Genomic DNA, 27062 nt, shown 5'->3' with positions numbered 1-27062 from the left:
GGACACTTGTGTCTGTTTCTAAGCTCCTTTCTTTCCCTGCTATGCAGGACGCGGTCTATTCACCTTATGCACTGCATATCACTCTCAGGAGCCCGATATTAGTGGGAAACTGACGCTACTTTGCGGTCTCAGTGAAAGCTAGTAAGCAAATTTTAGCCAATAGTATCACGTGGTCCTAGACTGCATTTCTACATATACACACGGAAATGGCTGACTCGCTGGGTACCATGCTTCTGCACTGTCTTACCATTGATCTGCTGTTTAGAGTACAAGGTAATGTGTTATGCATAAACTACTCAAAGGTAATAGGGAATTAAACAGAACAAACAACAAATCAAAGGACAAGCATGAAACTGTGCCGTTGCCTATGCATATAAGCATGAAAGTGTGCCGTTGCCTATGCATATACAATATCTGTTTGGAATTAATTATTTTTTGGTTTGTTTCGTTTGAATATGATAATTGATACTTGTAAATGTAAATGTGTTTTTGCTGGGGGTGGATGTTGGAGGTGTGGGGCTGGTTTTCCTTTTGTCCCTTTGATTGTTGGATTTCCATGATACAATTTTATGAGCATGTTATACCCAATCAAAATTTTCTTAAAGTCATAATGAAAGTAAAAGTTTTGAAATTGTACTTACATTTTGTATTTTACCTTTTGCATTTTATGAGGATATTTACACAGGGAAGAACCCGATTGCCAAAAAATCTTTACTATTACCCCGATTTCCATTATCCCAATAAGAAGGCAGAAAACCGCTTGGCGCATTTAGAGCAAAAAGGTTCCCCCCGTTCCAATTACATCCACAAAATGGACTATTGTCCCTCATTCTAAAACCGGGCTGAACGCCTGTATTGTTACTACCTGGAAAATGCTATCAATATACACTTCAGAAATGCTAATTACACAACTTCCATTGCCAATAACTTCCAAAGCTTTTTGCAGACAAACGTTTTCGAAGGTTAACAAATGACCAACTTTGCCATGGTTTCGGATTATTGGATAACCTGTAATGATGCAGTCAGGCTTTGGTACATGTACAGGTGCGTTTTTCTCTGGAACTTTGAATCCATTATCCCTGCTTAGCTCCCAATAGAAAAGGCACATGGAAACAAAATGTGACATCCTCAGTACTTAAGCTAATTACTGATAACTAGGGATTCTAAAGGAGTTGCTCAATTGGCCTTTAAACTATTTTCCTTTTATTCTTGATCTTACCAACAGCTTCTTTGGCACTTAAAATTAGCACCGACCAGTGGGTTACACGTGGCCACAACACAACAATTACTTGCTTGGATCTGCAACCATTCACATTCTTACAGCTTGAAAAGAGTGATCCTTCCGTTAGAAATGTTAATGAAGCAGACACTATCTTACAATACCAGCACGGTACAAGAATCGATGCAGTAATCTATTTCGACGGCTTCGATCCTAGCCATTACACTTTTCAGGAGTCAGGAGGAAACTATTTGTTGACGATTTGGACGGTTACATTGGATGATGATGGCAAGTATTGGTGTAACACAATCGAAGTGCCGCCTCCACCAAGTGGAACGGGAAGATTGGATGCCTCCAATATCACAAAGGTCAGAGGTAAGTCTTAATGAGGCTCTCTGATCTCTGAGGACTAAAGGCAAAACTTACCTCTATTGTCCAAACACTGAGAGTATTTCAACCTGTGTTACAGTCACATCCCGAGGGGAGGTAAAAGAATTTAGAGTTCCAGAAGTCACCAAACATTTTGAAGCTCATGCTTATTCCTTTAAGAAATGTAAGCTCCTGCTTAATCTTAAGAAATACATATATCTTGAGATAAATGTTTATTTGATTTTGTTTTTACTTACGGTGCAAGAGTATTCTGCTTTTCAACAGACACACACGGTAAGCAATTGGAATTTTGGATGTGCCTGTCAGTACTCTAGTTTACCAGTTTTAAAACAGAAATGTTGTTGAAGGCTTTTTACAAGTTTAGCTAAATTTTTTCTACTTTCGGCAGTGAAAGGGTCATTTTATGTTCAGCTTTTAAGTGCACATATTTCATTAGCACAACAAAGAACATTTACAGACTTGAAAAATTACACATTGTGGTTTTAGCATTCTGGAATATTGACGTGAGTTTGAAAGTATAAGATAATTGTCACATAGCCCGGAACCTGCACTGTAGTGGCAATGACTTGGGTGGTCACTGTAGCCATCGTAGCCACTGGCTTGGCGTAAGGTAAGGCAGCAGCTTTTTATCGGTTTGAGTAGTTCTGCTTAGTGTGGGACAGATTATGTATAAAGCTGGTTTTCGAATCACCGGACATGTACAGTGTGAAAATGTCAATACGCGAAATATTAAGATTATGACTGTTTCTTAAGTACAGTCAATACGCAAAATATTAAGATCATGACTGTTTCTTAAGTACAGTCAATACGCGAAATATTAAGATCATAACTGTTTCTTAAGTACAGTCAATACGCGAAATATTAAGATCATGACTGTTTCTTAAGTAAAGTTTCTGTTTTAATTACCATTACATTAAATTATATACATTACATTATATACACACTTGTTCCTGACTTGTGACTCTGTCTGGCATCTTGTATTATCTAACCTTTCGAAACATAAGTTGTCGGTCAGGTCTTGTAGCAGAAACGCTTAGGCCTAAATCCGATCAGCTATGTTATTAGTGTCTGCATGGTGTGTACGCACATCGACCCTTATTCACAGGTCGGCCATATTTAATTGCAAGTGAGTCTAATTGGTTCATATAAGAACCCTACGATAAAAATGAAAATAAATGTAAAAATGTAAACAAAACCTGAAAACATATAGTTGGTTTTATCGAAATATTTGAAAAAAAATTAAAAGAAACAAAAATGAATTAATGAACTCAAAACAGTCTGACACAACAACCCCATTTGACAGAATAAGAGTCAGGGAACTTGATTAACGGCCCTCTCAAGAATAAGTTGTGTTCCTCTTTAAGGCTAAACACTGCCAAACTTTGTCCATCAATCCAAATCATTCAGTCAAATATTTCAGTTGTTCCAAACGTTTGTGAAGAGGAACCAAATGACACCCAATGGAACTGAGATTAACTGTGGAAGTGGTTATCTTGTATGTTTTTTCAGACGACGAAAACGTTCGTGGTATGCTGAATAGTTTGGTTCAAGGTCTAAAGAGAACATAGGTTGAAACAGTGACATTTATATCATGAACATCGACCTCTTTAAATAGTCATATGATGTCAACCCCTCCCTTCAGATTTTCTTGGCCGCGTACGTAATCCACCCCAGCATTGTTATTCACATCTCCAATCCCCCAATTTGCAGCACAGTTTTACGCCACCATATGGAAATGTATCCTCTGTGGAAAGTAATGGAGCATTAAGCAGCATTTTAATTAGCGGAGGTGGTATTCACACAACGTTGATAGTGGGGAGAGCAAAGAATGCATTGATTTTCCAACGTGATTTTACAAGCTAAAGCATCAATTCCTAGTAAAAATGTTACTGCCTTGTTCAAACGAACTCTTTTAAACTCAAGTCTAGAACTAGGTACTGCGTACTGTTTTTTTTCTGTTTATTATTTCTTCAGGTAATTATAAGGTAATTCAGGTAAATTATAATATTCAGGTAAATATACTGGGAGTTTTGCAGTGACGGGAGTTTGGCCTCAGCTGAAGATCACCCTGACCTTACCCCACATTCGTTGTAAAATCATACTGATTGTAAAAAGCTGCAGGTACCGCTCGAAGTTGAGAGTTCACGAGAAATTCAAAACCCTTCAGACTCGCATTTCCGTGTTTAAAACGCCTAGTACACGTGGTAACATAGCAAATTGAAAGGTTTAGAAGAGGGCTGTTTTGCTTTGCCTCCTGTTCTGTAGTTGTCTATGGCGCGGACAACCCTCTCTGTTGTCCTGACAGTGGGACTTTTGTGTCTGCCCAAGGGTAAGAAACAAATCATTATTGGATTTAATCGTTTTAGAATCGAGAAACCCATTTTGGAAAAGAAAGAAAACACAGGAGTGTTTATTTTTCCCTACATTTGCAGGCATAATTGATTTCAAAACTTAACAGCTCAAAGTCTTGCTAAAGTTTATAATTTTACATATGCGGGAAATTTGTCTGCGTTGCTGTCTTTGTCAATTAAATCCAAACTAAAATTGATCTTGATTTAATTTCCTCAAGGGGCTTCACCCCAGGACATCATCGTCACAACAGCAGCATGGGCTGATATCAACCAGCCAGCTATCATGACCTGTAATGTGCAAAGTAACAGCGTATTAGATTTGGAGTGGGTAAAGACAAACTAAAATGCGGCAAATGTCGTTGGAGGCCCCCTCATCTACAGGTATGACACAGCCCTCAGCTCACCTGTATCTCCTGGACCTATCAATGTATCTCGCTATGGGTTTGTAGTCGTTGGGGATTTTCCTCTGACTATCAAGTCGGTTGAAGAAACTGATGAAGGGAAACACTAGTGTGCTGTCACTACGAATGTTTTCAACCAACTCCGAGACAGTTTAATTCTAAGGGTTTGAGGATGTTATATCCATCAATTAGCAAAATGTGATAGAGGTTTATTAGCACGTCCATGTGAACAAAGTATTCATCAGAAACCTGCCTCACTCTCAGATGAAGTCGTTTGTATGTAAACGTTTGGTTAATTCACAACATGAACTTTCATTCCTAAATAGGATTGCGGTTTCTTATTGCCCTGGTTAGTGAATATTTAGATTTAGATTTTAAATCAAGAAACTAACGATCTTGAAGGCATGGGTGGAACAGATCGGTCGCAGACGGGAAAGGTAGAGGATTGCATTAGTTTGAAAGAAGAGTAAGGGAAATGTATCTGTTAACCTGGAGTTGCAGAGAGGTCATTGCTTGGATTGAACACAATGCCTAACTCACTTCCACAGCCTAACAACAGGCAAGCTGGCTGTTATATTACAGTTAATAACAATGGTTGAGATCAGTATGCTCCTAAGCCGCTTTCGGAATACCAGTCTCAGTGGGAACCCTTTCGTGAAGGAAGGCGTTGCATTAAAAGAAAACAGTAAGGTTTTCACATTACAGCCCTGGATAGGGTAAATGGCATTGAACCCGGAAGTTGCCCAGGGTTCTAAAGCTCAGTTTTCACATGGCTCCTGGTAGTCACATCATTTTTGGGTACTGAAGGTCGCTCAAGGACGGATATCGGCATACGTGTTTCCTGAATGTATCACGTTTATCTGAAATTCAAACTGATTATCAAACTAAATTCAAAGGTTGTTCTCAAACCTAGAGGTTCAATTATAATTTACCTCAATACTTGTAGCAATTTCATTAACGCGACATATTTTAAATTTGATTCCAGAAAATAAAACAAAACAATTTCTTAGATCCATCTTTTACAAGAACTGGGAGTTACTCAAACGGTTTGAAGATGTTCTTTCATATGTGAATTGAATTATCGTGACAAGAAGGCATATGCATGGTGCATTTTTCTTAATTGCAGCCTTTCTGGGTTTTTTTTTTCAGAACCAACCGTTTCAAGCAAACCTAGGGTTGACATAAACCAAGCAACGATACTGACTTGCTCACCCACTGCCACAACTCGTGAAGTTCTCAGGAAAAAATATCTGTTCGGTGCAGCAGATTGGTTGGAGTAAGAAGTGACTTGTTTTGGAACAGTATGATTAATCAAAGCCGTTTTTCCTTTGGTGACACTCATAACAACTATCCTTTAACCATGTCACCTGTGATATTAGCAGATGAAAGCAACTATGAATGTCTCACAAATACTGTGGAGGAAGGAGACCAATGGAACTCGACACAAATGAGAATCAGAGTGTGTAAGAAGAGAATTGCTAGGATGAAGACTTGCTTTTCATTTAAAGAAAACTGTACCTAAAAAGGAAAATACCGTCGTGCTAATCGGACATGATAATCACAGCTGGTGGAAATGTGTGTGCACATCCTGACCGTGCCGTGAAACAACATTCGTTTGGCCTCCTATTCCTTTGTAAAACTTCAGTTTTTTTCGATTAAAATCGAGAGTAGAGTTTCCTATGTGTTTTGCTAGTAATTAAAGTAAAACATGAATTTTTGGCAATTATATGTTACTGCCAAAGCCGTAAGTGCAATGCGTTTGTATGTTGAATAGAAATATACATTTATTTCTGTTAGCTACAATTTAAATTGCAGTTTCCCATAATTTGAATCAAATGTTAACTGGAGTATTCACCACCAGCCTGGTGCGTCACCTCGGTAATTTCGAAGGTTTTTGCTGCCGGAAATGTACTCACTGAAATGCACGCAACTATATGCGTTTACAAATATCTGAGCGTGAATTGAGTACACGGAAGGGTCTCGTGAGCTTCACGGATAGAATGCATTCGGAAATGGCTGTTCCCTTGGTGACTTCTGTCCCTACTCGGCACCTATCGATTCAATTTCTGCTGATCCTACAAGGTAAGAGGACAGATCACATAAAGAGATCGAAACGTGGAAATTGGCCGCTCTTGTCAGTGGTGGAGGTTTCATTGATGTACATGGCCCTGCCTGTATAGCAGCAGTAATGGATACATTCTGATTCAATACGGGAAGCGTATAGCCAGAAATAGGCGACATGAAAGGAACAGTCATCTAATAGTGTAACTTGCTGCCTAATGTTTGTTGCCAAACCAGTTTCCTCACTCCTGTTATTACAATTCAATTAAGTCTAAGTGGTTACATTTTCACACTCATGTGTCTGTGCAGGTAAAATCAAGTGATATTTACGCAGATGGACAAGGTCGGTGACCAACCAGTTTTTCTGAAAAGTCCCCTTCCCTCACTGTGCCCAGATGTACACAGCGGAAATTCAAAAAAGTTTCCAGATGGTATTTAAAAAGCTGTCATTCATTTTCAATTTGTTTCAGTTGCATTTGTACGGGATTTAATTGTCACATCAGAAGAATGGGTGGATGCTTCAGAAAGAACAACATTGACATGCGCAGTAGACGACAATATTGCCAGGCTCATCTGGGCGAAGACCAGCTTAGTTGCTGGATCTTCTGCCAATTCCCCAGAGATCTTGTCTTGGGTGAACGGGATCACAACACCAGGTCCCACCATCAATGCATCCCGCTTTGCGTTTGCGGCTGGGGATGATTTCTCTATAACAATTAACGCAGTCGAGGTGGGTGACGAGGGCAAGTACTGGTGTGAAGTAATTTACGAATCCAATTTACTGATGGAGGAAAGTTCGTCATCATTACGTATCCGAGGTATGAGACAAAAGCAGATTTCTTTACTTTAATAGAAGGACTTTCCTTTTTTATTGAGCATCACACGTGGATAATGACTTGTCTGAATGATTGCTTAAATTTTATTTGTAATAAAAATTAGAACTTAAAAAAATGATTGTCAGAAGTTACAATTTTTTTCGCTGAGTTGATTTTTATTGCAATGTTTGCAAATTTCCTAAATTAAAAAAATGATATTGACAAAAAGTATGTGACTTTTTAATTGTAACTTTTTTAAATGGCTGTCCTTAACAAAAAATGCAAGTATTACCGGGGCAGTTTTTTATCGGACGATGCCGATTTTGATGGTCTCATAATCTGGTGAGCTAGGTTATGTGAACCCGGAAGTCTTCTATCTGAATGTCAAATCATAGTGGGCGCTGTTGTCACGGTTATTTTGTTCGTGCACATGTCAGTTTCGATAAAACCTCAAGTTGTAAAGCAGAACTGAAACTCCCAGTACACCCAGAAATGGCTACCTGTTTGCTCGTGCCTTCACTCTCTTCCTTTTGGCTACTGTTGGTTTTACAAGGTGAGGATAGATATATATTTTTTTTAGAAACAAATGCAGCATTTATTGGATATGAAATAAAATAAGATATGACACAGGAGAGGAACGTGAATTAAACCTCTTGATTTTTAAATAAAAAGCGTTAGGTATGAAAAAGAAGATTAATCCATAACATTTATCACTATTGCATGAATGTAAGGATTGAAAATCTCAGTGACCCCTACTTACCCACTTCTTCACTACCCACTCTAAATGAATTCCACGGTGGTGACTCTGTCACCCTAGTCTTTCCTTTTCAGTGGCGTAACTACGGTGCTACAGCTGAGGGGGCACCTGGGGGTGCACAATTGTTTCAGGGGGCACTGAAAATAATTGAACTAGGTATATATATATTTTTGGGGGGCAATTTCAAAATTTCAAATGGGGGGCGGGGACCTGCCCCCCTCCAGTGACGCCACTGTTCGTTTTCTTGTAAAGATACATGGTGAATTGATAAGCGCAAATGGCCATCTCAACTTCGTGTTCTCATTGCAGCTGGTTGTACTCCAATGCAACCGACAGTCTTGAGCGAGTCTTGGGCTGATGCCAGCCGAGAAACAACATTGACCTGCTTACCGGTCGGAGCACCTCGAGAAGTCCTCTGGAGAATGTATCCATTGAATGAAACATCGTGCAGATTGTCACCATCTTGCTTTTCCATTGTGCGCTTGCTTCTCGGTGAAGTCTATTGGGGTAGTTCAATCAATACAAGCCGGTATCTGTTCAACGATAGGCAGAATAATTATCCCCTGAAAATATTGATGGTGACACTGGCTGACGAAGGCTCTTATGAATGTACCACCAATGTTGAAGGTGTTGGGTATCAGTATGGTTCCTCTCAAATTGAAATAAGAGGTAAAAAAAAATGAAATCGGAATACAATTTTCAATCCCTAGTGATAACTACCAGCTGGGAAAGCAAAGGCCCGTATATACAGATATTAATAATACCTTGGGATTAGAAATATCGTTAACCTAGGCCTAATTATTCATGTTTGTTTTATTTTTGCCAGAATTTCCATTAGAGGAAAGTAAATATTTTTCACCATACTGCATATTTGAAGATCCGATTGTAGTCTTGTTAGTTCAAAGATTGAGGCAAAGGTATAGTTAAAGCAACTTTCCTTCCCGCCACTCTGACTACAGCGTAAAAACTTTCCGATTTTATTTAAATAGCTATTTTCCCGAAAATCCCCTTTAAAAGAATTGTTTTCAATATAAATGCGGTTGAAGAAATGTGCAATATACTATGGTTACACGACGACGTGCTATTTAAATTAATTATTTAGTTAAACTTCTAATAATACTGAAGTGTGGACCTGTGTACAACTACAGAACAGGTAAGGGTACCGATAAATTGCTTGTGTTTTGATGTGTTTCGATCACTTAGAGATCAAATTCTTCACACTAGAGCAGCTCAGACGGAGCCTCTTAATGATAACTGATGAATTCAGAGGGAGAGTAAATTTATTTTTAATGTCATTTTGAAAATTTATTCGGCAAATGTTTTGTCCAACCCCTTTACCGTCGAGGCCTCTTCGTGACTTGACCCAAGGCCGTTGGTACAGGAAATAAACATGACAATAGCGCTACGTGAACCAACAGACTCCCAGAGTGTTCTGGATGCTTGACTACGTACACGTACAGGGTTCAGTGACGCGTGGCATGAGAATGACAAATTCTAATATATCAACATGGCTAACTTGCTACTCTTTCTCTCAGCACAATGCCTTACCGTACCGTTGCTATTTATAATCAAAGGTAAGAGGTTCAAAAAGAGTTAATCTTAATTAGAGTTATATATTTCACCTCATAAATTATTGGTGGACTTGAGTATAGATTGTGATCGAATAATGCATTCAATATCATGGAGAGAGATCATACGACGAAGAAGAGTAAATGTTCAGTGTTGAGTTAAGGTTGTACGACATTTCCTGAGTAAACTGTAAATGTAAATATACCTAAGTTTCTGAATGAAAAACCTTTCAAATCCAAGACACTGTTTCTCTTCCCTCCAACGCCAACATTTTATGCAGTTCTCTTTTCTAATCTTATTCAAGTGATACAAATATGGGCACAGCAGTGCCTCCGTTTGTCTACCATTAGCAAAGTAAATTAACCCTGGCAAGCCTGTACAGACCCCGAAATTACACAAGTCGTAGCTATTTGGTTTAGCTATCTTCTGTTCAAGTAATTCCAAACTGGATTCAGTAATTTTTCTCTCGTCCCAGATTCAAACGGACAGAGACTCACCGTTGTCATGCCATCGACAACATACGTGAAGGAAGGAGCGTCAGCCTTCTTAATGTGTAACTACTCCACCAGTGACACTTCTTTCAATTTTGATTACCTGCAGTGGAGTGATGAAACACACGTTGTTGCTTGGTACTTGCAAGGACGTTCTCCATCCTACCCTGAAGGGGCCGACCATTATTCTATGACCTTAGACTCAATTAATAGCAGTAGTGTTCTGACTGTCTCTTCAGTGCATTTTCCTTCTCACGAAGGAAATTACCGGTGTTTGGCTCAGTTTAAAAAAACGGGTGTTACAATCACTCGCAATGAAACGTCTACCCTTCTGTTTGTCATTGGTAAGAGATTTTCGCCGTAGTTAATGATACTTTTGGTATGCAAATATTGATATCGTGTGCAAAGAGATAAGAAAGAGTTGAACAGCTACGGACTGATTGTTAGAGAGAATATTTATTCTTCTCTGATGAGCCCACCGTGAACTTCATGTATTTCATACAAGTTCATTGTGGTCCCGTCCTGGGAAGGGATTGCCTTCCTAACAAAAACAATTTCAAAGGACTATTGTAAAGGACGTGCAGCTTTCAAACTATTTTTAATTCCAACCTGGGGTAGGTTAAATAACAGTGAACCCGGAAGTTCCGTGATACTCTCAAGGTCTGCTCTCAGGCGGCACCTGCCAATCACATCCATTCGGGTGTTGACATTGAAGGGCTTAAGACTGGATACTGGTCCCATAACCAAAAACAGCGGCGGCGTCGGTCACAACTTTTTAATCAAACATTTAAATGATTTCAAAATCTATTGGACAAGCATAAAGACAAAAGCGATATTCTTTTAACAGTAGGCTAGTTTCTATTGGTGTAAACGTAGGTTGGGAATTAAGCTCATAAACCGCAATCAATTGATATTGGTGAATAATTATGAACTGTTACAAACACAAATGAAATGACGCCTATGATGATCTTCAAAATATTTGTAATGCACCTATGAATTACTGAATATTATATGAATTGTTTTTGCAGTTGAAACGTATATCGTTTTCAAATTCGTCTTCTGGATAGTATGGTGCGTTATTTTCGTGGAGAACGATTGCGGCACTAAGATTGCATTAATTATACAAGATGTTATTAGCAACCATGCAGATCACATTTGATTCGCTCAAAAAGCTTCCCATGAAAGGTAAGCAAAAATGTGTAGTAAAGTGATTGGGGGGGGGTCCATGGATCGTTTCATCATGTAGCGGGTTATGTGAACCCGGAAATTATGTTGGTCTCACAAGGCCTTCCCCATGTGATCCTTAGGTGTCATGATACGCACGTGTAATTACAGGCTCTCACTGAGTGTGAATACTCAGATATGGCTGTTACTTGTATTGGAATGTTGAACTGGGAACTGAACTTCAACCGTGCACCCAGAAATGGCTGTAACTTTGAACTATTCTCTACGTTCTTCTTTTTGGTTGCTGATCTTTTTGCAAGGTGAGGATTAAATGTGAGAAAATGGGGTATTTTGAATAGCTTTGGAAGTAGAGTGGAAATTTACCGTACCTTTGAAACGATTAACGTTATCGATTAGTTTATCGATGTTAATGTTGTACAATAAAATGAACTTAATGGTATATCCTCAGCGTAATGGTTTTAAAATTTCAAAAATCTTTATTTCAATACATGTTTTAAATTCTCAATTCAGATGATTCTTATGAAAATAAGTAATCCTGTGATATGCTTACTTTCTGTGGAATTACATAACGTACACTTGAAAGAGTGAGGAAGGGGATTTTATTGTAGCAGTCCTGGCAATATGTGTTGTGATGTACAGTGGGAAGAAGGATTGGGAGGCTTTCTCTGCCTGAACTCTCGAAATTGATTGATATTTATTTTCCTTTGTTTTCCTCAGCATCCAACGGGCAGTCAGTTACGGTTACAGTCTTGATGCAGTCAACAACACATGCAAAGCAAGGAACCTCAGCTTTCCTAATGTGTAACTACTCTATCAGTGACGTTTCTTACAATTTCAATTTCATTCAGTGGAATAAAGACTCGGATTTAATTGCTTCGTATTTAGAAGGACAACCGCTAAACTACCCAGAAGGAAATGAGAAGTACTCCATGACCACAGACTCCATAAACAGCAGTAGCGTGTTGACTGTGTTTTCAGTGATGTTTCCTTCTGACGAAGGAAGATACCTGTGTCTGGCTCAATTTCGAAAATCACGAGTGGGATCTGTCAGCAATAGAACTTCCACCCTGCTGCTCGTTGTTGGTAAGATAGGATCACTGATACCATATTAGATCGAACTTGTACGAATTTCAACAGACTCCAGACACATTCAATAAGCTAAAATTATACAAGAACAAAACTGGTATTTCTGTTGGAAAGTAGTGTTATCGAATATATTATTACTAGGGGAATGTTTGATAAACTTCAGATAGAAAGCATTGCTTGATTATCGAGACGAATATAAAATAAAATTACACCATGCTGTCTTTGTTTTAATTTTTACTGGTCTGGGTGCACTCCATTGGTGGATACATGAGTTTATGGAAACCGTATATCAAATTTTGATGACTCAAAATTGTTAAACAGTGCTATTTCTGCTGTGGGGCTCAGTTCGGGCCATATGAATGTTACAGAAATGTAGTAGTTTTCAGTTAATCTGAATTTTAGCTTGAAGGGGATCTACTAAAACCAGGAAGTTTTATGTTTATTAATCTTTTGACTCGTCGTTGCCATGCAACCTTGTGAATCCATGGCCAGTGATGCAGGAAATAGACGTGCCGCGATATACAATCAAGTCCCGGCCTAGAATACGCAGTGCAAATTCGTGTCGTTCCTGGTGCCCTGTCTTCTCTGAACCCCACCTAGTTTGGACTACAGTATTAGAATGGCTGCTGCCTTGATCTTCGTACATAGTCTCATAATTGGATTGTTGTTAATACAAGGTAGGCCAGACATAATGAAGTATGCTGCCTTTTAATGATTAGAGGAGATTACATTAAATTATGGGAACTTTATAAAAAAAAAACGATCATGTGCCAAATTCTATTCAGGATTTTGCTAAATAGGACAAATAAGCATGCACGTCTCACTGATAAAGACCAGTAAAGATTTGGGGCATGGATTCATGACGCAAGAATCTTTTTTTCACTTTCCCCTTTGTTTTCAGGAGTGGTGCTAGTTACCGTAACAGTTGACCAGTGGGTTACATTTGGACACAATGCTGTAATCACCTGCTCTACAGATTTGAGTGGAATAGAGCTCGTACTATGGTGGATAAGTGATATCAGCGTAACAGAACCCCCTATGCGTGGTTCTGGAAGTATACTTGACTATGAGCCAAGTACAGGCAATATCACATATGGGAGTGATGTTGATACAAACCATTACGATGCTCAGCAATCAATCAATGGCAGTTACTTCTCGTTAATTGTGAACGCTGTTACAATTGCTGATGGTGCCAAGTACTGGTGTCGTTTCTATAAATTTCCACCGTTCAACCCTGAGCCCTTTGGCTCAACTGTCATTCGTGTTAGAGGTAAGTTATTGAGAGGTCGGTGGATTATTTGATTGCATGAACTACATTCTACAAAGGAAATACTTCATATGTATAAACCTATAAAGGAATATTCAAATTGTATTTTATTAAAATAATTCATCACTTTTGAAATTATTCTACATTTTTGTGTTCAACAAGAAAGTATCAGGTGCAATTCAAACGTCTATTCCAAATTGCCCAAGGTACAATTAAATAGGACTAGTGTGTTATCGTAGTGCAACCTTAGCAAACCCTTAATTTCTAAATAGGAAATCCAGTGCAAAGTGTCTGTTCAGGAATGCTTCTTGTGGTTCGATGGTTCGAGTGCAACTTTAAGTCACATGATGTGCCTCTTGGCCTTATACCGCCCACGTGCATAAAAAAGTACATTAACTTCATTAATTGTTAGGTGTTTTAACAAAATGGCATGATGCTAATAAATGTAATTATTATCACTGATAACATTTTTGTAGGTGTACAAGTTGGATTGAAGTTTTTACAAGTTGTCCAAAACCAGGAAGTTCAGTTTTTTCTAATCTGCAGATGTTTTACACGCTACCCAGTCATTGATTCTATTCTTTGCCATTTCAAGGTCTTAGTTAACGGAAATAGAAAACCAACAATGCCAGCAATATGTGAATTCGAGACCCACAAATACAAAGATAAATCACAGCATAAATCTAAGGACACCAAGACCACAGTACCTAGTAGCCCATGTTCTTTGGACTTCCTGCTTCAACACAAGTTCAACATGGCTGCTTTGTTGTCTTTGTTTGCCATCGGGCTGTTGTTGATATTGCGAGGTAAGAAGAGATTACTAAAAGGAAGTGACAGTTTTTAACATAAACGTGACTTGTTTTTGGCAGTGCTCCGTAGTACTTTAATCTACAAGGTTTTCTCCTTAAAATGCTAGATAATTAAGTCTGTCGTTTACTTCCCACGGTGTAAGGATGCTTAAGGTAGGACGTATAAATTGTTGGAGAGGGTAAAGAGTTGCTGGACAGCCGTTTCAGTAGGTATTAAAGCATCACTCACCACAAAATCTGAGTTTAAAAATGAAATAAAAATGAAATGTGAAAAACTGATGTGAAATGGATGTTTCCGTTGCTCCTCGATTAAAAGACACTTGGTTTTGTTTCCCTTTGTCTGTGTCTTTTAAGTTAAGTTTAATTTTGTGTATCTTCAATGCAGTTTTCTCGCAGCTGACAGTCAAGGGTCCATCTTTGGTCGATAATGGAACAAGTGCAACCTTGCAATGTGAAGCACCTGCAACATTCGATAGACTGAGATGGGTCATCACTGACTTCAGTGTGAATAATCCCATCAGTGGAATATTTACCATTACTGCACAGTACACACCATCGACTGGAAAGACTTTGAACAGAGATCCCAATCATTACATTTTTGATGAGGCTGATCCTGAGTATCCATTGACTGTTACATCGTTTATCGCTGATGACGAGGGAAGATATTGGTGTAGTGTGGAAAATGCTCCTTTTAGTGCTATCGAATCGCTGGATGTGCGAGTACGAGGTTACTAAAGCACTTGATACTTGTAAACTAAAATTTCAACAGTGAAGAAACTAATAGCTTGTTGTTAATAAAGGTGTTAACAAACGATCTTTTTAGTTTGTCAAAAATACTGAGAATTATTTAGGATTTTGGAAGAATTTTGCACTCCAAGATACAACATAAACAGTTGTTTTGATCACCAATGCATCATGCTCATCCAAACGAAGATGGTAGAGTTGTTCCAATGCTCAGTTGTTATTTTAGGTCAGGTTGTTATAAAATTCTGTCAATATCAGACTTTTAAAGTAAATGTAGGGCAGGTGTCAAAGTCTTGGATTAAAGTGGTTTTTAAAAGTTGAATGACACCGGGAAGAGGAGCTCCATGCGTACCTGCTTTTGTATTCACCCATTGTTGGCACGTTATATATTTTTTCCCTCGATTCAAGGCCTAACTGGAAATCAACATTGCCAGAAACTCGACGTATTATGCGTGTGCCGGTTCCTTTGCTAATGTTTAACGATAAATCGAACGAATGTCATTCTTGTAATTTATTTTTCAAACTAGGTAAACTTTTAAAAGTGGATTTAAAAAATGCCAGTACTTAGCCTTGTTGCATTTTTTGCCAGTGTTATTTGATTAATAGCTGAAATCTCACGAATGAATGAAAATGGTAATAAACCGCTCATACCATTTCTAAATTTTCCTTTTCAAAAGTTCCAAAAAAATCGCGGCTGCGATTGATTTAAAAAAGGAGAACATGGTGAACTTTTGAATGCCTGTGATTGTTTAAACTTTGAACAACATTTTATGTCATGTATACCGCCTGTGTAGATAAAAGGACATGCACTAACGCGTGATGCCAGGATCCCTATACATTATGACAGAATATCATCGACGATTATACTCACGTATAATGAATGAGCTTGGTACTGTAAGCTTCACATTATACACCATCTATTAGTGACATCTCGATCATTATCTGTTTGAAATACTGCTGTCAAGAAGCTTTTGACTGAAACATTATTCAAACGTAACAATAAAGGGGGGTAATGAGTTTATTGGCAAAACCTTTTAATGGCAGGTTCCCTGGAAATGATTACAAGGGTAACAATAAAACCTGTGACGTAGGCCTGTTTTAAAAACTGTTCCATATGGTAAAAAGAGCTGTCCATATGGAATATGGACAGCTCTTTAATAGTTTGATTATTCACTGAAGTGTGTATTCTCAGCTTAATAGAATTTCATATTGAATAATACCATAAAACAACCTCCTGTGAGCAGTAATCCCTTAAATGAGCTCATTATGTCAGCCAAGATGAAGGGATTAGCTGTACCTCCAATAAACCAAAACAACACAACACAAAAGCGGCACCGCTATTTTTACTGCGGGTTAAATAGAGAGGTGCTGACTTATATAATAGCCTCTGGTGATACTGTTTGCCACACTGATTATGTGGTGTCACAATTCTATATTTACTTTGTTGGTACACTCCATTTAGGTCTATTGATTTTTATATTACACTACGTTTTAGTCAAGCTTGGCTCAATCAGTTCAGCAAGACAGTGTTTCGAAGTTTACTTATATGTACATTAACCATTGTCACGTGGTGATTACGTCTGTTGTTTTTTGCACAGAACCATCTGATTACGTTGAAATGGAGCATCTGCCGTGTGTTTAGCGAATCCTGCACCGTTATTTTTTTATCATAAGGTATTGCTCATCATTCTTTGTTTACTTCCTTATCTTTAAAATAGTTCCACCGAGTACGATTGCGCTAAGATACAACGGTACATCCTACACTGACGGCAGTTCCTTTACCGTCGTAGCTGGTACTGATCGTCCATTCACGTGTATCACGCCTAGTGTGAAACCAGCAGTCAACTTCACATGGACCCTTGCTGGCGGCATAACGTCCTCCCAGCCTCAGGGAAGCCAGACAAACACCCCCAACAGCGGCGATAACAGGTTGACAGACAGCTCCAGTACAATAATAGCTGACATTCGGGAGAGTCCATCCACTTCTCAATTGATGTGTGGTGCTACCAACAGACAAGATGGATTAACGGACTCCGAGATTGACATCACGGTTACTCTTCAGGTCAGAGGTAAATTTCACTTCAGTTATTTACTAATAGGCCTATCTTTAGATATTGGCGAATGTGAAAACTTAAGATTGAAGAAATTCAAAACAGGTTGTGGAAAAATGGTATAGTTGCAGCCTGAATTTCTACGCAAATATTTCGTTATACTTGATTAAGCATTTAGCATTACTTGATTAAGCATAAATGTTACAAAAAATATTGCATTAGACTGTCAATCAACTTGGGCCTCAGCCAGAAATTTGTGTACAAATTCTCCCTTCAGTACCACCAAGAGAGGTGAAGCTGTCAGATGATGAGGGGGAAAAGGTGCCAGGGGCCACTGTAGCTGTCGATCAAGGAACATCACACACTTTCACTTGCTTGGCCCAGGGTACCAGACCAGCTCCAACCATTCAATGGTTCCTTAACAATAACATGCCATCTACTGGGATCAGAGCCCCAACTTCAACCGAAAATAATGAGTTGTTTGACACGTCAGGTACCTGGTTGTTTGTTCCTTTGAGAAATCATCACAGACAACAGGTGAAATGTGAGGCATACACTGCTGAGTCAGTGCCACCATATCCATCTGCAATGCTTACTGTCGATGTTAATGGTATGTACATAGCTTGCTAATTATTTTTTTAGATTGCCAATTGCGCATAAAATACACACCTATCTTGAGAGGAATATGAACTAAACATTTTGTAAGATACCTTTTCTTAAGTAGTAATTGTATTTGGAAAAAAACAACAGGGAATTAAACTTTGACATTTTGATGTATGTTTCATTCCTTGATTTATTTTTTTTTCAATCATGTAGGTCCTCCAGATGTATCGGTTATTAGTGGCAGCCCATCTATGACTGAGAATATCGAGACTGCACTTACATGTACTGCAGATATGGGCTATCCTGCTGATTGGATTCTGGCTTGGCTTAATGGAGGGTCACCTGTAAGTGGTTCATCTACAAGCTCATCGGCATCAGGAAGTCGCTATAGCTTTACCAGTACGTTGACTTTTATACCAAGAAGACAGGACAATGGCAATATCATTACATGTACAGCCCAGAGAGGATCTTGGACGCCTGCTCCTCAACAGACGCTGGGTCCCATCAATGTACAATGTAAGTCTAAACAATTGGATCCTCTGTGTGTCAAAAATGCATTGAAACCCTGAGAAATCAAACTTTGGCGGAATTATATACCTATGTATTGGAGAACGCTTACCCCAAAATGTTAATACTCGTGTTTGCTTAATTAAATGTTATTCTCTTTCAGTAATTCTTGATACCAGAGGGCGAATAAAAAAACACAAACGTGAACAACTGTGACTCGGACCAACAAAATCATTTTGAAGATGCATGTGTATCTGGATAATCACAAACTAGTTGCTTCAAAAGGCTAACGTAGATTTCTCCAAACCATTTTCAACTTCCTCAGTCTGTTCTGAGAGTGTAAGTGTCAGTTGTCCTTCGAAATCTGCGTCGGGAAGCATCGTGCAATTGAGTTGCCACTCAGACAGCAGCAACCCAGCTACAGCATTGGTTTGGTCAAAAAATAACGTCGTCCAGGAAAATCCAACTCAGTCAGTAATTGAAGATGGCAACTACGGTGGCCGCAAGACAACACTTTGGTTGACAACAGGTGCATTGACCAAGGCAGATAATGGAGCTGTATACAAATGTAGCGCATCCTGCACCAACAATTTGTCTGACTCTTGCGCACTGAATGTGGAGTGTAAGCCATGAACAAATTTATGCATTTCTTTAAGCTTTATTATAGACATCAAAGCATCGAACTGAATCATTTCAGGGGCAATGTCTTGGCGTATTTTGGTGCAAGCGTACTTTTATATTGGATTCCGTCAACAACGACAAAGGATGAGCTTAATGAAAGTCATCGCAATGAATACATCACTTTTTTCAATGTCTGATGTACAGAGTGAAAACGAATCAATACTCTTACCATTGAAGTTATTTCCAATCTGTGTGGTAATTGTCGTTTAACGGAAAGCATTTTCTCACACATATGTTTTAAAAACGGAAATTTGCCTAGTAATTTAACCCTCTACGTTTTCAGATCCTCCAGACTTTTCAGTGCCAACTGCCATGCCGCCGGGACCGGTGGAAGAGGGCAATAGAGTGACCCTTCTCTGCAGTGCAGATGCCAATCCCAAGCCCGCTGGCTTTATCACGTGGGAGAGGGTCGGGTCTCTGGACTCCTTACCCTCTGTCTACAATGATGGTACAAGCAATCTTACACTAAGCAGCATCAGAAAGGAGCAGGCTGGGTCGTACAGATGTCGAGGCAACAATGGCGTACCACCTGTTGTCCACTCAAGCTCCGTTGACGTCATTGTGCACTGTAAGATATATTCTTTTCGTTGGTGGCAAATCTAAGAATATTTGAGGTATTCATGTTGTATGCTTTTTCCTGGATTCTCACATAATAAAGAGTTATTTTCTTTAACAAATTTTGAAATACTTTGTTTTATTTCATTTTAAGATGAAGTGCGCATTCTCACTAAGACTAATACATCAGTTGGGGCAAAGATTGGCCGCGATGCTACTCTTATATGTAAAGCCAAAGGGCATCCCCTCCCCAGAATGACATGGCAAGGTCCAGCTGGTGCGCAAATAACCAATCAGACCGATCCGGGAAGGATATTTCAGGCCGATACAGTTACGGACGGGGATGATGTGTATGGATTCACCATTACGAGTATCTTATACATCAGTCAAGTGACTGCAACGACAGACTACGGTTCTTACATATGCAACAGTGGTAATGGCGTTGGAATGGTTGACACAGTGAATATTGTGTTGAATGATAAAGGTAAGGCCTGGATTTTGTAAAACTAACAGTTTGTGATGTCCATTAAGTGTTTTATTGATTTTCTAAAAACGCTTTTTTTTCATCCTTTAGTCTCTCTACGGTTGATGTCTATCTACTAAATTAATATGAAACTGATCAAAACAGCACTTCACTGATTTTATAGTAAAATCAGCTGGGGCGGACTTTGGTAATTTGAGTGACAGTAAGAAAGAACTTAACTTGAGTTTTTGTCAAGTTTCCGAACAATTGTTTGTGAATGCAGTTTGTTCTCTTCCATACAATAGTCAAACCTTTGCCTCCAGAAGACGTGACAGTCGACCAAGCTACAGTTACAGGAAGCGCCGTCATGATTGCCTGGAAACCCGGGAACGATGGAGGAGAAACTCAGTGGTTTTTCCTTAATTACCGCGATGTGGAAACAACGAGAGTGTTCGACCCCAACACCCGGGTCAGAATAGATGATGATATATTTGAGTATATGATTGATGGACTGAGTCCTTACACTTTGTATGAGATCGAGGTTTTCGCCAGGAATCAAAATGGAGACGGCGAAAGCGTCACACAAATTTTCAGGACGCGACGTAAGTCCATCAATACTTCTTGCCAATTTCATTTATATTTCAGCGCAGTAAGAAGTTTTCCCACTTGAAAAGGCATACCCTAGTGCAAAATCCTTCATTTGTATAATTTGTTTCTGGCTATAAACAGACGATAAACACTTTTCCTTTTTTTGCTGTTTCCTCAAAATACAGCTAACACTCCTGAAAACTTAGGTAAGTGTCTTCTATAAATTTTGAATCTCAAAGATTTGCTTGCTTATTGTTTTTTTTTGCTAACTACAAAACTGTGAAAGGGTTATCAAAATAATTTTCATTCAAGACGAAAGCCACAGGCCCTCTGATTTTCTAGCTTCTATATTTCGGCGAATGGAGTTCTGCGTTTTTTTTGAGTTTATTTGAATTGTTGCCATATGCTTCATAAAAGGCTCATAAACGACTGGGTGAATTACTTTCAACAGGTATTACTGCCACATTAAATCAAGACACGGGAAGCATTTCCGTTGACGGTATTCCCCAAGATGGCGACGCTTTGTCATGTTTACAACTGGAAGCTCGTCTGGCTGATCAGAATGTGTGGTTTAATTATGGCGACTGTCTTGACACAAACACACATCTAGCCACATTAGATATTCAATCCAGCTATTGCTACGGCAATTTTTGTAGTCTGCCTGTGACTGCATTATTAGGTATGCCAGAGAAGTGATTTAAAATCTCTTTGATAGCGTGTTTTATCATTTAACTGTCCTAACGAAATGAACTGCAAACCAATTACAACAGAAGGAATATACATCAGAAATTGAACGTCAAGGAAATTATTAAAATGGGGAACCATCCCAACAAAACACTTAAATGAGACACAAACTGTAACAAAAATATTGATGATTTTGTCTTGTGTTCATATAGTTGCAGGACAATCTAGTAATGCTGGACTGATAGCTGGTCTGGTGATTCTTACCATTATAATATTAATCAGCATTACAGTGAATGTTCTGGCAATCAGAAACATCAGACGGAACAAGAAAGGGTCACAAGAAGGTAAGACTCTGAAAACTTCAAAGTTACAAAAATGGTATTGATGTCCATGGCTACAGAAATTTTTGTAGTGGTTAAAAGGCCAATGAATATTCATTACTGTCTATTTTGACCTCGCGTTATCAAAACAAATCTTGACAGGATATTCTGTAAGTATAACAAAGGACCCACACGTCATTTTTGATCGGATACAATAATATCCATGAAAAGTAAAATAAATGTGTAAGGCAGATATTGACATGTTTTTTTTGTCCGGTTTTTGAGTAAGTTTTAATGTTTACAGGATATTTCTTTGTTTTTAGTTGCAGGAAGCAGGAAACTTGACCTCAAATCGTACGTATCTCCTGGTGCATTACACACCTTAAAGGCAAATTGAGACTGGACTTTACATGAGTGCTTTGAGGGTGCTTTGAGTACTTTTCTTCTTATATTTTAACAAAGCAGGAAGCTGAACGTTTTATTTGGATTCATCGTTCCATGTGGTATTATATGGAAAAGACATGGTGGCGAAACGAAGGAGCTCCTACATTGTACACACTTCTACATTTTTGAAAATTAAAGGCACTACATCTGGGAATGGTTACGCCAGCAAATTATGATAAGACCTAACATGTTATAATCGTGTCATAAATGGGGTTTGCTATATAGTTTCCAAATATCTATCTTATTGCAAGACATGATACATTCACTATGTAAAATTATTTCTTTTAATCTTTTTTTCCAGAAAATACAAGCCAAAGGAGAAACGCGCTGCCATTAATGAAGCGGTGGAATACCAAGACTTAGGTAGGATTAATTTGCAAAAGTAGGACCGACTTTGTACACATTGTTGGTTTTCACCCTTTGGAAAAGAACTATTGCATTCAAAGAAGTATATTGTCTTCCTTTGAACAATGATAGCCATCTTACCGGTCCTTGTTTTACTACACATTTTCTGCAGACGTGCCCTTGCAAGTTTTGGCTACTAGTGGCAGTAGTCATCCAGGTACATCGGCCTACGCCAGTATTTCCGAAACTGCTACAGCATTCTCGCGAGACAAGCTGACAATTGTACGTGAACTCGGACAAGGTGCCTTTGGAAAGGTGTTGCTCGGGAAAGCTAGTGGCATTGTCCAATTGGGAACTGCCACTCAAGTAGCAATTAAAACCCTCAGAGGTAATTTGCAAAACCAAACAATGAAATCTTCGGATTACTATTTCTTGATGTGTAAAATCTTTTTGTTTTTATTTCCTTTGGGTAAAATTGTACAGGTTACTTAGGACGTTGATGTTACGAAGTCTAAGCTAAAACCTAACCGTAACATATGTCTTTTCACTACAAAACAATTATTCCGGCATTTATGTACCAGACGACGCAGATCTGACCGAAAGAGGGGATCTGCTCCGAGAGTTGGACTTCATGAAACAACTTCCAAGCCACGCGTACGTCGTCAAGCTCCTTGGATTTTGCGCTGATGGGGGTATGTTTCTACTTTAGTAATTGCCCCAAACAATCATTTGATTGTACACATTGATATTGGCTGCTGACTATCTAAAGAATCTGCAGCAATAGACAAATACGTAGAATCAAGATACATGTACGATATAGTACATTAATGAAGCTAGGGGAGTTTACAATCAGTAGACTTTGCATAAGAGGACCCTATACTTTATAAATATCATTCAGATCCAATTTATATCATTATGGAGTACATGTCGAAAGGCCCACTGAAAGATCTTCTAACAAGCAGTCGAGGTAAAAGCAAGCAGGTGTACAGCAACCTTCATGGAAGGAGTAAATCTCTAACATCAAGAGACCTCATCAAGTTTGCTAAAGATGTGGCTGAAGGTATGGCCTTCCTTGCTTCACAACAGGTGGGCATTACAATTTTGGATTACTGGAAAGAAAAATTTCACTTCACGATTACATCTGAACTTCTTCCTTTCATATTTGTTTTCCGTAGCCTTTTATTGGCATTGGTATTATTAAGGGTACAGGTGGGGATGTACTTTTTTAAGTTGGCTCACTGAAGTAGCATCCTCCTTTTGACTACAGTGCATTCACAGAGATCTAGCTGCTAGAAATGTCCTTGTGGGTGAGAACATGGTATGTAAGGTGTCTGATTTTGGACTTGCTCGTGACATCAAGAGTAGGAGGATGTACCAACGACAGTCGGAGGTAGGTTTCTTTGGCAATTTTAGCGTTATGGTTTTAGCCGACAGATTTCCGCTCTTTTCATTGGATATTTCTAACTAATGATTGATACCAATCTTGGTAATTTTTGTTGTAGGGTCGGTTGCCTATTCGTTGGATGGCACTAGAATCAATTGTTGATGACGTCTACACAACAGAGGGTGACGTATGGTCCTATGGAATACTTTTGTGGGAAATTGTGACTCTTGGTGAGTTTTAAGCCAAACATAATGTTGCTCCAGGTATGAACTAATAAAGTGTCCGTCAACTGGATCATCTGCAGCATGACACTTGTTTTCAGGGCATTTTTACTTTTCAAAGATATTCTAACGTGGTAGACTTGAACGAAGCTCATTGGAAGTGTTACATAGTAATTCTTTTAACATTGCCATCACTGTCTCGCTGTGCCTACCGTATAAAAACTGCAGCAGAGGGACCCTGTTGATGTTGGCGTCTTAATACTGTTCTGTTGTTTTTACTCCATATAAATAAACTAAGATCTGCAACGCAAGTAACGTGCAACATATCACTTGTTCTACAATTTCGTTACAGGCGCTCGTCCATATCCCACTATGAGCGCCAAGACAATGATAGCCAAGCTACAAGAAGGATACCGCATGCCAAGACCCGACCACTGCCAAGACGAAATGTAAAAAAAAAATATCACGCATTCAGTTTAAGTGAAAGAACTCGTATCTATTGCTTGATTGCTTCTACAGGCATACAGAAAGTCCATTCAAAATGAATTCACGCTGATTACTGTTACCATTGTTTGTGTCAAAAGTTGATAAAGATAATTTCATAAAAGAGCTTTGAGTTTTCCGTGAATGGTCAGCCATTTGAGAGAGCCTCTTACGTGAAAGACAAAATATGATATAAGTCGTTTAGTGTTACTGATGTATTAGATAATGTAATCAAATGAAAATCAGAAATGCAGTTTATTGGATTTTTAATTCTTTCGTATCCTTCATATATGTAGATATCAGATGATGTTGACCTGTTGGGAGGAGGATCCTACCACCCGACCGTCATTTACAGACATCAGTCAGAAGCTGGAGAAAGCACTCGAGGCACCACATGTAAGCCAGTCTGACTTTAACTTACTAACACAGTAAGATGACCCGTAGGAATTGGAGCAAACATGCTCTTTTCGTATGTTTGTTTTGCTTTGCGGGCGTGGCACACATAGTGTAGACCTCTGCACGAAAGAAGTCCACATAATGCAGGGTGCAAAGGCGTTGTGTGGACTCGCACACGTCCACATAATGTTTTCCCCTCCCTAAAAACAGTTTCAGAGACATTTTGGGATCAAGATTATCCGTGGCAAGATGAAGAGGAACAGTCAAGGAAATCATCACAAAAAACAGCTCGAACGAGTTATCCTAGTTGAGTTATCATAGTTGGAGAAAAGGAGCATTTTCTTCAAGTTTCCTTAACCACAGGAAAACAAAGGACTGTCCGCACTTTATATGTAAAACAATATTTCTGTTTTGGAATGAAGTATTAAAATACTGAATTACTGAGAAGCGTAATGTGGATGGTAATTCGCTCTAAGCAGTCCAATAACTTTTCTAATGTTTAAAAGATGAGATTCGTGATACATAACTTATTTCGGTTCTGGTTCCCAAAATTAGAATCGTTGGAAAATACTTAACTTTATGTTTATTTTGTTTCTCTTTTTTTCTCAGGACTACATAACTCTTTCAGATTATCAAGAGTCGGATTACGAAGTGACGATTCAAGGGTCTCCTGATGAAAAGATCTAAGGCAGAATAATGTACATAGCGTTTGAACTGCATAGTGACAGGCTCGCTTCTGGGAAACATGTAACTCTTGTTCGTCATTATACTCGCAATGCCGGTTTTTGTCAACACTCCCAAAGGGATTAGAAATGAACCTTACATGTCAAAGGCATGAGTGATTACTATCGACCTAAAGGGTGAATTGTGACAAACACTGTAGTGACCAGGCCATATGAAATTCACTGCTGGTTTGGTTGCAAGACTGTAAAAATGTTTACGTCCCAGTAAAGTGAACCGTAACATTTGATGATTACTCAATGTTTTTGGACAAATGTGTCCTTCCTTTTTTATTTTAAGTGAAGAATTTAAGTTGTGGCTTGCTTCCTGAGTTTGCTCGCAAAATTGTAATTAGCTGTCTGTCCATGCTCCTTTCCCGCAAGTCGATGACACTCATGTGTAATAAAATTATATCTGTCCTATGCATATATAATCAATGTTTATCACAAAAAAAAAGTTATCGTAAGTGACTTACGCCCTTTTGCTGGGAAGCATGATTACTGCAAAAACACATTGCCTGGAAAATTGACGTATGTATGCAAGATTTCTTTGCATACAACTTAGAAAAAAACAAGTCTTTTGGTAAGTTTTCAAAGGCTACTTTTTGTCCTTCCTGTGTTGATGTTTTAGTAAATATATTTGCTTTACTAAATAAAGACAGTATCTTTCTTACGACCTTTTGCCGGGAACATTTTTAATAATGTGATCATGCTTCCCGGCACGTTTTTTCAGGCACACGACGAAGTGTTTCTATAGGTAAATCAGTTATTTCTGTCTAAGGTCGTGTAAAATCATTTTCCTTTATATTTTTCTCACAATATATAATCTAAAGGACATTTTTTTTAACTTTATGAAGGCTTCAATACTAATTAAAATGAAACAAGGTTTGTTTTTGTTCTAATATCGCACTAAGCATTACATTGTTTATGTCTTTAAGCGCACTGCCAGTAGACATTTTCTCACATGGTGAGAAGATACAAATAAATTCAAAATTCAGCGCACCAAAAAGAAGAAATCAAGGAAATGTAATTTCTGTGTGTTGGGCGCTTTGACGGGAGTCTAAAAGATGTTCTCCTTTGAGTAGTATTCTCCATACAACATGAGATGAGGCTACTTCCAAGACTGCTGGACATTTTGTATAAGCGGAATCTCAAAGCCAATTACATTCAAACCGAGGTTTAGGCATTTTGTTGAAATTTGTGCTAGTGAAGAAATGCAGAATAGAGAAACTTAATGTATGGAGATATTGAGGCAAGTGATTTGTAACAATTTATAATTTAGTGTAAGTACACTGCACGTAGTCCTTACGGAAAAGAAAATCAAGCAGTACTTCTTTAAGAGATTTGTTGATCTCATTGGATGTTATTTAATCCCTGAGATAATAGCATAGTCTCTTAAACGTCTGCAGCCCCTTGTTGTTAGGAACAGTCCACATAAGGCTGCAAAAATAAATTGTCCTTTTTTCATAGAAA

General features: G+C 38.6%; 2 protein-coding genes and 1 long non-coding RNA gene across 13 annotated transcripts in view; 2 read left to right on the top strand and 1 right to left on the bottom strand.

Annotated features, from left to right (window-relative positions):
• The window catches only part of LOC110990617 (uncharacterized), a 271293-nt gene that overhangs the window by 52117 nt on the left and 192114 nt on the right, over positions 1-27062 (bottom strand). The window lies entirely within an intron of this gene.
• LOC110988923 (uncharacterized) lies at positions 121-27062 on the top strand. Of its 10 annotated transcripts, none has more exons than XM_087142035.1 (23): positions 6291-6443; positions 6893-7240; positions 8304-8663; positions 16864-17214; positions 17474-17806; positions 18013-18315; positions 18632-18835; positions 19271-19555; positions 19697-20026; positions 20311-20607; positions 20779-20799; positions 21045-21272; positions 21490-21621; positions 21921-21951; positions 22343-22404; positions 22559-22774; positions 22968-23078; positions 23285-23472; positions 23654-23776; positions 23889-24000; positions 24344-24440; positions 24771-24870; positions 25480-27062. In XM_087142035.1, the coding sequence occupies exons 1-23, from the start codon at positions 6296-6298 to the stop codon at positions 25555-25557; spliced, it is 4458 nt and encodes a 1485-aa protein (XP_086998161.1). In that variant the 5' UTR covers positions 6291-6295; the 3' UTR covers positions 25558-27062. The 10 variants fall into 10 exon arrangements, 9 of the variants coding, with proteins under 9 accessions (XP_022108594.2, XP_086998161.1, XP_022108589.2 ...); XM_022252900.2 differs by lacking the exons at positions 6291-6443; positions 6893-7240; positions 8304-8663 and adding exons at positions 12182-12322; positions 12818-13002; positions 13227-13595 and having other exon boundaries at positions 18632-18928; XM_022252896.2 differs by lacking the exons at positions 6291-6443; positions 6893-7240; positions 8304-8663 and adding exons at positions 13371-13595; positions 14188-14398; positions 14787-15128 and having other exon boundaries at positions 18632-18928.
• Positions 1621-4335, top strand: LOC147797549 (uncharacterized). Its single transcript, XR_015426642.1, has 2 exons — positions 1621-3938; positions 4179-4335. It is a non-coding gene; the product is annotated as an uncharacterized LOC147797549 (long non-coding RNA).

This window comes from Acanthaster planci, linkage group LG10 (genome assembly GCF_054643075.1).
Source record: "Acanthaster planci isolate LZ-2023a linkage group LG10, COTS_SCS, whole genome shotgun sequence".
Lineage (NCBI taxonomy): Eukaryota > Metazoa > Echinodermata > Asteroidea > Valvatida > Acanthasteridae > Acanthaster > Acanthaster planci.
Note: the sequence above shows the minus strand (reverse complement) of the source record. Positions and strands in the feature narration are given on the sequence as shown.

Bases quoted from the DNA above. Each gene is read 5' to 3' on its own strand.
- LOC110988923 (XM_087142035.1), top strand. From the start codon at position 6,296: ATGCGTTTACAAATATCTGAGCGTGAATTGAGTACACGGAAGGGTCTC. The intron at 20,800-21,044 runs GTAAGTGTCTTC...TACTTTCAACAG, and splicing joins TAACACTCCTGAAAACTTAG to GTATTACTGCCACATTAAAT. The intron at 24,441-24,770 runs GTAAAAAAAAAA...TCATATATGTAG, and splicing joins GACCACTGCCAAGACGAAAT to ATATCAGATGATGTTGACCT.